The sequence below is a fragment of the Podarcis cretensis genome (assembly GCF_951804945.1).
Source record: "Podarcis cretensis genome assembly, chromosome: 6".
Classification (NCBI taxonomy): domain Eukaryota; kingdom Metazoa; phylum Chordata; class Lepidosauria; order Squamata; family Lacertidae; genus Podarcis; species Podarcis cretensis.
This window is the reverse complement of record NC_137175.1, coordinates 86,088,458-86,102,312: the sequence shown is the minus strand read 5'-3', so window position 1 is coordinate 86,102,312 and position 13,855 is coordinate 86,088,458. Positions and strand designations below refer to the sequence as shown.

The 13,855-nt window shown below is 39.0% G+C and overlaps 2 protein-coding genes across 3 annotated transcripts in view; one reads left to right on the top strand and one right to left on the bottom strand.

Annotated features, from left to right (window-relative positions):
* The window catches only part of CDC73 (cell division cycle 73), a 113,347-nt gene that overhangs the window by 65,319 nt on the left and 34,173 nt on the right, over nucleotides 1–13,855 (top strand). The gene's annotated exons all lie outside the window — the stretch shown is intronic.
* Nucleotides 6,137–13,194, bottom strand: B3GALT2 (beta-1,3-galactosyltransferase 2). Of its 2 annotated transcripts, XM_079981607.1 has the most exons (3): nucleotides 12,446–13,188; nucleotides 8,091–8,161; nucleotides 6,137–7,882 (listed from the first exon to the last, which is right to left on the bottom strand). In XM_079981607.1, the coding sequence occupies exon 3, from the start codon at nucleotides 7,759–7,761 to the stop codon at nucleotides 6,493–6,495; it is 1,269 nt and encodes a 422-aa protein (XP_079837733.1). In that variant the 5' UTR covers nucleotides 7,762–7,882; nucleotides 8,091–8,161; nucleotides 12,446–13,188; the 3' UTR covers nucleotides 6,137–6,492. The 2 variants fall into 2 exon arrangements, with proteins under 2 accessions (XP_079837733.1, XP_079837732.1); XM_079981606.1 differs by lacking the exon at nucleotides 8,091–8,161 and having other exon boundaries at nucleotides 12,446–13,194.

Below are 13,855 nucleotides of genomic sequence, written 5' to 3'. Positions count from 1 at the left end.
AGATAAATAGGGACCGCTTACTAGCGGGAAGGTAAACGGCGTTTCCGTGTGCTGCGCTGGCTTGCCAGATGCAGCTTGTCACGCTGGCTACGTGACCCGGAAGTGTCTGCGGACAGCGCTGGCCCCCAGCCTCTTAAGTGAGATGGGCGCACAACCCTAGAGTCGGACACAACTGGCCCGTACGGGCAGGGGTACCTTTACCTTTACCTTTATCCAATAAAAAAGGAGTGCAATGGACTAAGTCTACCAATCCATTTTACTTCTCTCTCTCTCTCTGTGTGGGTGTAATAATATGGTGTGTGCATATTTTATTAGACTTAAGTTTGTTTATTAAGATTTATCTCTCATCCCATGTATCTAGGGTCTTTTAAAGCCACTTTTGTGTGGGCAGTAAAATTCAAGAATAATAAATAATAAGAATAAGAATAAATAATAAATTGAAGCTAGCTTGCTATTTGAACTTGGTGCTATGTAGACGATATCCTTAGCTGACTTACAGTAAGGCACACATTGATATTAGATACTCCTCTATAATGGGCATCCCAGAATACCCATCCCAGAGTCACATGGCCTGCTGTTCTTTGTTACTTCAGTTTTCTATGGATTCAATTTCAGTGAGCTCACCCACCTCTAGATAGCTATCATGTCCTCTAAATTGGTGATGGCTTGGATGAAAAAGACAAGAACAACTATGTCATTGGCATTCTGGTAGTCCAATCCCATAAATTTGTGTAATGTCTCTTAGCCTAAAACATCTTGCCTCCATGTAGAGAGTAAGTGTTGGGATGCCCAGATTGGAATAATAATTCATTGATTACAGTATATGTATTTGGTTTTTTTATTGAGTTGCAGTAAACCAGACTGGGTTGATTTCAACATTAGCACCTCTTATGGCCAATCATATATAATAGGTTATGTTAAAATAACATGTTGTAACTGCACATTCCAGTTAATTTGAGAATATTAACTTTGTTTTTGTCTTCGCTTTCTCCTGAGAGCATAATGCTCTAATGAAATGAAGAATATTGAGAGGTAATCAGAAGTGGCTGAAAATAGAAAAACTATGATCTAGTACATAGAAAAGTCTTGTACAATTTATGTAGCAAGTGTGACTCATATGCCATATTTTTCCATCTATAAGACGCCGCCATGTATAAGACGTCCCCTATTTTGGGGAACTCAGATTTAAGAAAATGGGGAGAGATGTATTCGTGTATAAGACGCCCCCTAATTTGTGACATCATTTTTTAGGAAAAAAACTAGTTTTATACATGGAAAAATATGGTACTTAAGTATGAGTTTTACTCTTACGGTTACTGTTGTTACACATCATAGTTGTTCATTGCAATACATAACTTGCAAAACAATCTGTGGAAAGTTAAAAACAGTATTAAAATCGGGAAATTTAAGGTTTATAATGCAAGCCTTTTTGTTGAAAGGAGAAGAATTTTGTAGATGCTGAAATATTAAAGTTTAATGTAAAACATTGTGGAAAACTTCAAAAATGTACTTTTCTTATTTCGTATTTCAAATGGCATATGGCATATACTAACCCAGTTTTTTATATTAAAAAAAAATCAGGCCTCCTCAAGCATAGTCATGTGTGTTCCTTCCAGTGAACATGCCAGATGGGATTGTGTAACCTCTTGAAGGGTTCCAGATTCTGGTTGACTGTAAGCATGTTCCAAACAAATGCCAAGTTCATTTCTCATGGATAGAATAGCCAGTTGTCATATGTCATGGATTGCTGTGCCTAATAAGGGCAACTGAATTATCTTGAAATGGTGTCCCAGCAGCAAGGCAGAATAGAAGTTCAGATCGTTTGGCTTAGTGTATAGACATTGTAAATAAAATACAGCCTGAATAGAGTGCATTGGAAGAATCCATTCTTAAAATGGTGACATGAATGAGTGCAAAGTCCATTCACTGAACTGATGCACACAACAATGTGTTCTTTTATTGTTTTTTTTAAAAGAGGTTTCCCCCTCCAGTTTACAAACAAGTTGAAAATACAACAGTGGATGTCTTTAAAAGAGTGTTATACAAATTCATGGAGGGTAAGGCTATTCAGTGGCTATTAACCATGATTGTTGTGTACTGCCCTCCAGTATTGGCCGTCCTACGCCTCTGAATACCAGTTACAGCACAAGTGAGTAGAGTTTTCCTCTCCTGCTTTTAAGCTTCCCTAGGCGTCTGATTGGCCTGTGAGAACAGGATGCTAAACTAGATGAGCCTTTGGCCTGATCCAGCGTATCTCTTGCTTTTTGAACGGCAAAATCTGGAGAACAAAGGAAGGTGGAAGAAAAGGCAAAGAAGTAGAAACTGTGTGTTTGTGAGCGTGTGCCTAGAGAGAGAACTGAAGTTTGATGCCTCACCCAAAAATACAGGAATAGCATACCAATTTCTTTGGGGTAGGAAGAAAAGATGAGCAGATGACCTCATACTTGCCTATGTGCTGCTTTTTCCACTAGGCCTGCTGTTCATAAAAGAGATAAAGAATAGTAGCTGTTCAATCCATTGATGTATTGTCAGGGATGCACAGGTTTCGTTAATTTTGAAACTGCAATTGCACTGCAAATTTAAGTTCATGTTTTAAAGAACATGCTCCTAGCTGTTAAAAATATGGCATGTGAAGGCAACATCTGTGTAAAGGCATTGGCTTGGATTCAGATTAAGTTAATGGAGTCTAGTTCCTGATGAAATTAAGATGGAAATTCAGTGGGACCTAAATGCAACTTAAACTGAGTCTAACCCATTGAAAACAGAAGATGAAATTACCAATAACTGAGAAGAATGATTTTATACTGTTTCTTTATGTTTGTAAATATCCCAAAGGTCTTATCCCTTCTCCATTTCCTCTTAAATTTTCCCATTGCATCGTTTCACAATATTGCAACTTTGTTGTGACTTAGTTGTGATTGTTTTGTTGAAAGAACTCTTTTGGGTTTAATCAGCTTTGATTGTTGCAACAAGTATATTCATTTGGTTTTTCACCATGTTTTATTAAGTACACTATTTTCATTTTGTACAATTAGTTTTGCTTTCAGAAAATAGCAAAATGTAGCTTTGATCACTGCGGAATTTGGTTTGCTGCGATTTGATCGCAATGGCCAACAGATGTAGGCTACCTATCCGTTTTAAACAAAAACTGTCCACATGCTGCTTTTCCCCCTTCTGTCTTCTAGCACATAGGTTCTCTTGTCTGAGAAACTTAAGCCATATCACACTTGTACACATTAAATAATACCTTAATTTATTCCAGCCTATAGCATCTACTTTAGGTTTTAACTAGAACTCTTGAGTTTCAACAACTGAAGCCAAGGTGTAGGCAGACATAGAATTGTAGAGTTGGAAGGGACCACAAGAATCATCTACTCCAAACTCTGCTAAGAATTAAGGACCAGAACACCTTTGAGCACATGCCCAGCCCAAACCTAAATGATCTGTACCAGAATTGAGCTCTCCAGTTCCTTCCATCCACTCCTGGTTTCTCTTTCTACCACAACCACCACCTCACCAGTGTTCTTTTTTAAGCTGTTTAGGAGGAGAGGGAAGCTTTTAAATCCTTACCTATTGTCAGGCAGTTGAAACTTGGAAACCCTTACTGATCTCCTGCAGATCACCTAGAAATCAGCCTTCTGCCCACCTTCCGTGGATTGTGATGAAGGTGAATTTGGACTGGGTGTTGTTGTGGAGGGGAGGAGTGTCAGTGAAGAAATCAATTGTAGTACCAAACTTTGCTCTCCTCAAAATCCAGATCTACATTGGTATAGTGACTATCAATGCCTCCATTTTCAGATTTTGTTTTCAAAATCTCTGCAGCTCATTTTTCTTATAGTGAGGTCATCATTCAGCCGTCAGAAGTGTTCAGTAAGAACCAATGAAGCAATTTTCTCTCAGGCCGGGCACAGAATCATGATTTTTAATTTGTATGTGCCAGGTAATAAGAATTATACAGCCATATGTAGCTAGATTGATAGTGGGCAGAGAGACAATATTGAACCATATGAGAGTCCCCTGAGAAAAGCAATGGGCATATTTTAATTAATCAGAAGAGCTATGATACAATAAGTGCAACTTTTTCAATCCTTTCTGCCCTCTTTTGTCCTGTTGTGACAGCAGTCTTCTAGGAGGGTTGCATCCAGACTTCCTCTGAGTGGAGTTTCACACCTCAGACACCTCCACTGGATTTCCCTTCCTTTGGGAATCCCCTGTACTGCCTCAAAATCTCCAGAAAGTTGGGAAACACTTCGGAACACTGTTGGAGATGACATGAGGCTATAGAGAATAAATGAAAATCACTTCCTGTTCCTCTAGCAGAAGTCTCCACTTCATTGGAGCCTCTTCTGTGACTGGAAGGAACACCTGGTTTCTGTGGGCAGAACCATATTTAGAGCCTATTTTACAGTGGGGAAGAGGAAGAACCAGAAAACTGTAAATGCATGTACAATGTTGTCCAATCCTAGCATTCTACAAACTAGCTGAGCCTTTCTACCTACAGTCTAGCAAGGACACATAACTCAGATTGGATAATAACACAATATGCAGTTTGTGTACACACTACCATTTTATGTACATACATTCCTGGGTCGGAACTAAGACTTAGAATTAAATATAAACCTAGATAACAGCTTGTATTCAAGCCTTATCCTAGACTGAAAGTTTATGACTTTTATCTTAACTCCCTCACCCCACAATGAACGGATTTGTGCCTTTGAGAGTTATTCATATTAACCTAGGACTGTGGTAGATGATGTTGATTTTATTTTAAAATGCCTTGTATTTTGTCCTCATTCTATAGCATGTGTAATTAATTACAGCGCAGTGTAAAGAATTTGGGGGATATTTGCAATGAGTATGGGGGACATCAGCCAAATATGGCACCAAATATCATATTTGTAGAATTTATTGGAATGTCAAAGTTGGCTTGGCAGTGGTAGTTTTTTTAAAAAATAGGAATACTTGGTTAATCATGAAGTCTGTAAAAATCAGTGTCTTCAAATGTAGCTGAGGCATTGAGTGTTGACTTCAGGCAAGCCTCAGGTTAATACTGTCTTGCTCAGAAGTCTCCCTGCCCTCCAGATACTGTGTAAGGGCTCATGTGAGGGGATATCCCCCTAATTCATGTCTTGGACACGTGTTTCTCATGTCTGGAAACAGAAGCATAGTAGTAGGAACACTAATGACATTCAGAAGACATCTGAAGGCAGCCCTGTTCAGGGAAGTTTTTAATATGTGACATTTTAGTGTATTTTTCATCCTTGTTGGAAGCCGCCCAGAGTGGCTGGGGAAACCCAGCCAGATGGGCGGGGTATAAATAATAAATTATTATTATTATTATTATTATTATTATTATTATTATTATTATGGCTGTTTCCATGCTATAGGTTCCAGTTGGATCATCAGCATAGACCCTTTTGGCTGATACTAACAATATGAGTTTACATAACAGAGTCTCCTACACAATTTTAACTAGCAGGGCTAATCACTGGCGAGCGTACCTTGTTTTCACTGAAAATGGCATAGAAGGATGGCATCATAGAATAGACATGTCAGGCCCCAACATTTTTAACCTTATGCCAACAGTTGTATATTTTGCATATAAAATCTGTATATATAGTCCTTAAGCTCAAGACATTTTCCTCTTGTTGTCTGTACAAATTGGTCGTCCTTGTTTTGTCAGTTCATTAAAACATTAGACAAAAATTAGGTATGAAGTGCCAAGATGACACAAGATGTTGCCACATGACAAAGTACCAGTGTTTTCTTAGTAGTGACAGGTTTTGTCTCAAATGTAATTTTTTCCTAAAATATTTGAACCAAGTTTCGACCACGTTATGAAATTTTGCATCCCACTTTGCCAGCTTTCTTATAGCAAGACTATTAATTTATATGAAACACAGGGGCTCTTTAAAACTGGTGTTAGCATTACTGATCCCAGAAAATTACACATGAAAAATTTGTGTACTCTGTTAAATGACTCTTAGGCTAGTGAAAGGAATTTCATTTCATTGATACATGATTTCTTCAAATTTCCATGTATGTTTTTCATTACAATTCTGAATACCAAAATGAGAAGTCATTAACGGCAAAAATTGGGAGTAAATCCCTCTTAAAAAAGAAAAATAGTGTGTAATATTTGCGCAGTTAATTTTATTGGCACATAAAATAGCAATTGTACCACCAAACTGTGCATGCTTATTATTGCACATTAACACAAATATCTTGAGACCACCTTTCTCTAATCTCCCAGATTTTGAAAACTTCTTGATTAATACTTCCATCATAATATTATTTCCAAGAGTTAGATTTTTTTTTCTTTTAAATTAAAAAAATAATTTTCAAACATCATTAAGTGCTTGGTCTTAAATATTGTCCCTCTCAAGCACATTTTTTTTTCACTATACATGCTTTCAGCCTTTTCCCTTTTCTCTTTATTTTTTATTTTTTTTACAAATTGCACATGGAATATTTTTAGGAGGAGGGTGCCTTCTAGTGAAGTTTACGATGCCGATACTTGCCCGCTTTTTCTTTTGCTGAGTTGGCACAGGCATTGTGCTTATTCTGTTGTAAATGATTCCAGTATTTGATCAGTTCACTAGGCTGGAACTGATGGGAGGTAATTAGGTGACTGTATTTACAGCTGGAATAAGAAACCCGCCAGTGATTGAAGACAAACTCGTTGGGTGGGGGCATGGGGTCAATTCGCAGCTTGGCAAGGCAGATGCCCACATATACATCCTCTAAGTGCAAACGTCTGATACTCAGTGAGACCTTAAATATTTTTTCCGCTAAATCTCCAGAAAACACATAGCCAGTCCCAGAGCAGAATACAGGGTACCGTTCACTCGGATATAGATCAGGCGGCATATACCACTTGCTATCTTTGTTCCGATTGGGTGCATACCCCCTCATTAGATAGCCCGTAAAGTATTTGTGCCGGAGAGGAAATTCTGGCTTCAGAAGCTTATGTATTAAATACTCTGTATTGACAAACATGTCACTGTCTGTTTTCATAACGTAGGGGACATTGGGGCAGTAGGTTGCCACCCAGTTCATCCCCATCAGTGTTTTGATGGTTAAGTTGTAGTAAGTATCTAAGTATTCTTGTTGGATAATATCGTGGTATTGCCTGCTTTCCTCCAGGATGGCTCTCTGAAGGTATCCATTCAGCTTAACACTTAAACCCAGCAAAAAAATCCGAACAATTTGGATCCCAGGCGCCAAGCTCTCATTCCCCCAGGTTTGCCTTATAGCTTGTCGAGCTTCCACCTGCCCTGGTTCTGCAGCTATGAGCAGTATTAGAAAGGGGCTTTTCTCCTGGCACTTCCCAGGCTCGTTGATAATATACTTAAAGTGATATGACGTCGGATGTCCAGTGCCTCGCACGTTGTAAATGCTCCCATTGGCACTCAGTGTGTTCTCTAAACCAGTAACTCCTTGAGGCGACAGCTCCGTATTGTTGGAATTAGCCATCGCCTGCGGCCTGAGGGTCTGAGGAACTGCATCCTTCCAAATGGTCCTCAAAGAGCTGTGGTTTGTTTCGCCTCTCATCGATCTAAATCCCCGTGTAGTGTAAGCCACAGGGTTTTCTTTGAATCCACCCCTGCCAGGCAGCCAGTCATGGTGATTAAAAAACAGGAAAATAGCAAAAAGGAACACGAGGGAGAGTAAGCCAATGAAATGGGTGCGAAACAGGGACCGCTTGGTATTCCAGGTCATCTTGGCAAAGCAGCAATGCCTCCTTCTCCACTGAAGCATGTTGTAAGTATCCAGAAATGGGATGTGAGAATGATTGAAGGAAATGCTTTGTTTTCGGATCCACTGCTATTTCTTGGTGTTCATCTTCCGTTGTGGAAAGCTTGTTAGCGAATCACCAGCTCTGCAAAAATGAAAGAAGGTTAGCAGACAAGCTTTCAAAGTTTGCCCTTCCTGTTGTCAGAAAAACTGCTAAACAAGAGGCAAATCTTAATATTAGTAATCGCCATAAGATTTTTAATGTTCTTGGGGCTTCACAAGTCATAGCATCCAAGTTGTCTTGATTACTTACTCCTGTTTAATAGGAGGGCAAGTTTTAGGAAGAGACTTACCCCAAACCACATGATTGCACCTTCGAATACATATCCCAACATCTTACCCAGTTTACCATTCTGGTGCTTGTCTACATATGAAAAAAAGTGTTGCAAGGGTAAGGAGCAAGCCCTCAGTGTGAAGTGGTTTTCTATTCCTCTGGTTTCCAAACTTTATTTCTTTGTGAAATCACTCCAATGAATGCTATTAAACACATGTGTGTATATGCTATTGTTTATGTATATATAAAGTACTTAAAAGGATTGGGGTGTGTCCTATTGTTAAAAAAACAAGTTCTTTTGCTGGGCATTTTTTATTTTAAAAGCAAGCCCTGAGTTGGTCAAGAAGATGAGCGACTCAGATTGGACCAGCGTACATCAAACGCATAACCACTGTGAGATTCCAAGGGAAGGGTCAAGTGTAAAGGTCTTGATACCAGATGGAAGGTTTATTGCTAGCAATTAAAACTGATTTGGTATGCGGTTGGTAGTATGGCTCGCAGTTGGAGGTCCTTTATGCAAAATGATCGTGGACTGGTCGTGGGAGAGACAGTGCAAGGTTGATTGTAGCAGCGTTCCGTTAGTTACAGAACATTACTTGGATTGTTTCCATTGGTCCCTGCTGTGTTCAGAAATTCAGTGTGCCAATGCACCTGACAAAATTAATTTTCAGGGTCCAGTTACCTCACTGCTGCACCCTTCAGCATCAACCAACACCAAACACACTGATTCACCTTTACTCCTCTTTTAGCCTTTCCCTCTAGCCTTTCCCATTTTCTTTACCTGATTGGTTGTGGTCAATAAGTTGTGTTCTTAAAGGGACCATTTAGTTACTTATAGCTGTTCCAGTTCATTTAAGATACTGGGTATGTGCGTGCATATAAAACCAAACTAACCTCTCTCTAACCCCACTGAAAGAAAGAAAAAGGAAAGAATAGTTACTTAGTATGAAATCAATAAACTCTGTTAAGATAATATTTTTCCCCCCAAGATCCTTTCATTCATGAGCCGAAAACTGTAAGGTCGTGTTAGTTTAGAAGATGGTTGGCAGACTTTTTGCATGCTACAGATTATAACCCCAACTTTATAATACATTTCACCCTGCTATTCCCTATTGATATTCAAGAGCAGATTCAACATGGCAGTTTCATGATACTGCATATTAAAACCTGATCACACTGTCCTACAAATGAGCCTCTCATTTCATGGTATGAATTAATTTGTGGGGGTTTTTCCAATTAGTTCTAATTTGTTTCAAAATCTTAGGGTTTTGAACAGTGATAGAAGGCTCATATGAAAAGAACATTTTTATGTAAATATGTAAATTATTTAATTTCTTTGCTATCTCTCAGCCAGTTTTTGGATTAATTTATTTTCAAAATTTAGTGATGTTATGCATGTGTAAAGACATCTTTAGGGTAAATCTTTCAGTTTGGAAAAAAAAATGACATTGAAATAGATAATGACATTAAATTATAAAGGAAGGTGGCTGGCACAAGCGTGTATTTAAATGTACAATTACATAAAAGTAAAACAGATATAGCATAATTTTAAATGAAAGAGGGAATTAGTGCCTCTAATTTCCAGTCAGCCAAATTAAGAAGCTCTCAGTACAGCATGGAATGCATTGCAAATATTTGAATGTCTTGATGGATGTACTAGTTGTCTTTCTGAACAAAACTCATCATATTAGCCACCACTAGGAGGAGCAATTGGGGGATTTAGCCTTGAATTGTAGCAGTGCATCTGTCTAAAACTTGCATAGTTTCTGAGCTGCATGTTAAGGTCCTCCAAGCCATTTTCCTTGGAGGAAAAACTATGTTATGAATGACTATTAAAAAGGATTCTCTGGGCATATAAAGGACAAAATGTAGCTTTAAAACTGAGGCTCTGGGTAAGACTGGATAAAATACATTTGTAACAATGCAGTTATAATTATGAATAGCAGATCTCAGTACAACCATGCAAATACTACATTTTGATAGATTTTAAACAAATTGAATGAATCGCCGTATGTGAATCCTTGCTGGATCAAAAAATGGATTAATCACTTTAGCCACAATTGTTGACTGGTTCAGTTGTACTGAGCAATAGGGAAATGGAAATAAGAAGTATGTTGGACACATGAGAGAGCTGTCCTTAGCAATTCTTAATAGAGCATATTGTCTCCTTAAGGATTCTGTTTGGTGAAGCTTTTCTATATTTAGGATGTGTTTCACTGCTTGAACAGCCACAGCTTTTATTAGGAATGCACTTTAAAAAAGAGAGTTAAGAGTCTGTTGTTGGCAGTCACCATTTTTCTAAGCATGTCAGCCTGTTATAGTCTGATGCCTTTATTAAATGTTTAAACAATTCTGGTAGTGTAATTCTAGGTCAAATTACATAAAGCATTTAGAATTATCCAAGCAGAACTTTATTTCTGTTAGTAAAAAGGAATGTTCTAATATAATTTAGTTATTTTAACTTGATTATGTTATGCTATTATTTAATAACTTGCAATGGTGCTCAGTCTCCCATAATATGTTATACTTTCACCAGGATGTTGGAATGTTACACTAAATCATATAGGTCATACATACGTATAGATTAAAATTTTGGGTTCTTAGCAAAATACAAAATGTCCATGGCTGGGGACCAAAGGACTGTGTGTACCACATCACGCAGTCACTGTTTTCAGAGCCCCTGGTGTCCCCTAATATCTACTTCTGAGGGTCAGGAGAAATGAGGTGGGGGATGAAAGCTGTGGAAGTGTAGTATAATCTCTCCCCCCTCCCATACACACGTGCACAAATGCACACACATGCACACGCCTTCCACTCACAAATTGGCCTCTTGGGATTCTAGCCTATATTTAGAAGAGTAAAACTTGTATATTGGATTCCTCATTGAGTTTCAGTTCCTCGTGCTCACAGTGAATTGCTAACATATTGGCTTGTATGTTCTAGATGGTCATATGTTCTTTAGTTTTGGGGAGTCTACTCTTAGTTGGAAGGAACAAATAAGAAGGGAAGCTTTAGATCTGGTGGGCTGTGCAGAGCAAGTGAGTATAACTGTATTATCCAGGGCCTGATAACAGTCTTGACATATCTGCATTAATACTTTTACAGAAAGGGGGGGGGGGGAGAGAATGGTCAGTAGTTTTAAATTTTAAAATCCTAACCAGCTCTAGTGAAAACCCATGGCATGCACACTCCTAAGTTTTTGAGTGAGCTTTGTTTAGAATTGTATGATTGTTGTATAATTATATTTTCTATAATGTTTCAAGAAAGCTATCAGCATTCTATTTTTCATATTGCTATAAAATTCACATCTGATTGTGTCACATTTTCTCTTCAAAGCAGTCTTTTTAAATCAGGCTTTCTCCATACTTATGCTAGCTTTATCGCATGTTAGTTTTGCCTGGGGCAAAGCAAGAACCATTATGTTTAACACGTAAAATATTTAGTATTGTTTGTTGGGTAGATTTTGGAAGGGAAGCACTCAGGCACTAAAGGACCATTAGGCAGTTGTAGATGCAGGTCTTAATTTTTTACTGCAGATAAGTAACTTGAGATTCCTCTCAGTCCTTTCTCAGTAAGCATTCCAAACAAAACTACCAATCTTGGAAATGATGGAATTTTTGTTGTGCTTGCTGCTTTGTAACCGTTAAACAACCCATATGTCACATGCTGCACAGAACTTGGGCATATACCCCATTTTGAAGGAAACAGACTACTATATTGTGGTTTCCTTGTGAGATTCTGTTGGATGTCTGCATTACTTATGGCATCCAAATGATTGTGATGCTTTTGCCAGAAGCTCAAATCACTGCCTTTCTTTGGGGGTGGGGGTGTGACTGATAATATTAATCAAATAGCACTCTTGCATGTTAGGGGCTGAGGGAGTAGGTAGTATTGAGCTGCTAGTTGGACTGCCTCGTCTGTTTTGATGGTTCTCAGTGTATGTCACATCATAGCTATTTCACTGGTGATATTAGATTACAGTAGGTAAGGATTAAATCTGACCTATTTTGATTATCTGATCATTTTGTAAAACCAGGGGATGTAAAGTTAAATTTCTCAAACCTAGACAATCGCTACAGAGAACTACATTATCCCTCTTAATCCCTCTCCTTCTCCCCCTCCTTTCCCAGCCCTCCCGAGCCTTCACATTTGAGTATAAGTGACAGATTTATTAACAGATAAGTGTAAAGACAATGACACCCTTCTAAGCTGAATGCAAGAATAGCTCTTCCAATTTTTTTTTTTTTTTTCAAAACCCAACATTCATGGAAGCATCAGCCTCGGCTTCTGTAAATTTGGGGAGGTGGGAGTCGTCACTTGGTATGCCACTAACAGCACATGCATTTGAATGAAATATACAATGATCTGACATACCTTCCTTTGTCAAGCCATTTGTAGTGAGAGGATTATGCCCACTGCAAGTAGTTTTGGCACGCCATCCCTTCAGCCAAAAAGATGCTATCGGCCATGCGCACATCTCTCCTCCAGCAGCCTGCTGCCTGCGACTGCTTTTCACAGTATCCAGTGTGTCCATCTGTATGCTTCCTGCTCCGCTACCTTCCCTGCTCACCAGCGTGTTCGCCTTGATTTTTCTCCGGTCATCTTTCAAGAGACAGAAGCAGCATTTCTTGCCTCCATTCCGACTGGTATTGTCTGCTTCTGACAATGGAAGCATTGACGCTTTTACAGTTGGTGTTTCCCTTGCTGGACAATGCAGTGCTCTGTTTTCTCTTCAGTATCCATATTTCTAGTGGCGATGCCAGGCAGAACAGCATGAGCTAGAAGCTGGAACTGTTGGCTTGCATTTGATAACGGGATTTACCCCTCTTCCTTCATTGTTGCTAGGCAGTAACCGAAAGGGATGACTTGAAGCGAGGGGTGGGGGAAAAGCTTTTAGCTTAAGGTTTTGTTCAGCAAAATCCAATCCATAGTTCTTCAGCTGCTGCACAGGCAAGCAGCAGTTTAAATGTGGGCTTTGACAGATGCTGTCTTCTGACAGAGCAGAATTTCACGTCATTGCTTGGCTGGGTCCCACGTGATGGTTTGCATTCATTTGGACTAAATCCGAAGGCAGGCAGAGAGCTTAGTGCTTTTGCTTCTGTTCGATAAAGGATACACATCTAGTGCCAGTGCAGCACTGGATGAATAAAATGAAAGAAGGTGGTCATGATGGTGATGCACATTCGTTGATGAGTGTATCCCCCCCCCATTACCCTCCTTTATCTTTTGTACTATATCTTAGCACTCTCTAAACGTTTCTTAATGTTGGGTGTTAGCTTATCTTAATTCAAGCACATCGCTGCATTGCCTAAGAACTACAAGCTGTTTAATATAGTGTAGCATTCCTTAGCTGCTGTTGTTTTTTAGTGAATAGTATTCCACAACTTAAAATAGTAATAAAAGCCTCTACTTTCTCTGACCCCTTCAGTGGACCTTTGTGATGATGGATTAGTTAGCAGCCTTTTTAATCTGTTTGTTACTCCATCACATTGTAATTTTATCAGGCATAGAATCATTGATTCAGCACTGCAAAATCAGGGAAGGAGAACCATCAGATTTTCCATGCTTGTCTCTCCTAATACACACCACTCTACTTGGGTGCTCTTTGTGCAGGCTGCCTGGTCCAGATCTCTGCTCAGCAACCTCTTTTTTTTTATGCCAAAGCTTGTAAATTCCATATCAAACGTATGTACAGTGCATCATATGTGGGGTTAAGAAGCTGAAGACAGAATATGTAGTTGCTGGAGAATTGTATGCCTCAGATGTGCTTCAGACTTTGCTTAA

Coding starts and splice junctions, on each gene's coding strand:
- B3GALT2 (XM_079981606.1), bottom strand. CDS start 7,761: ATGCTTCAGTGGAGAAGGAGGCATTGCTGCTTTGCCAAGATGACCTGG.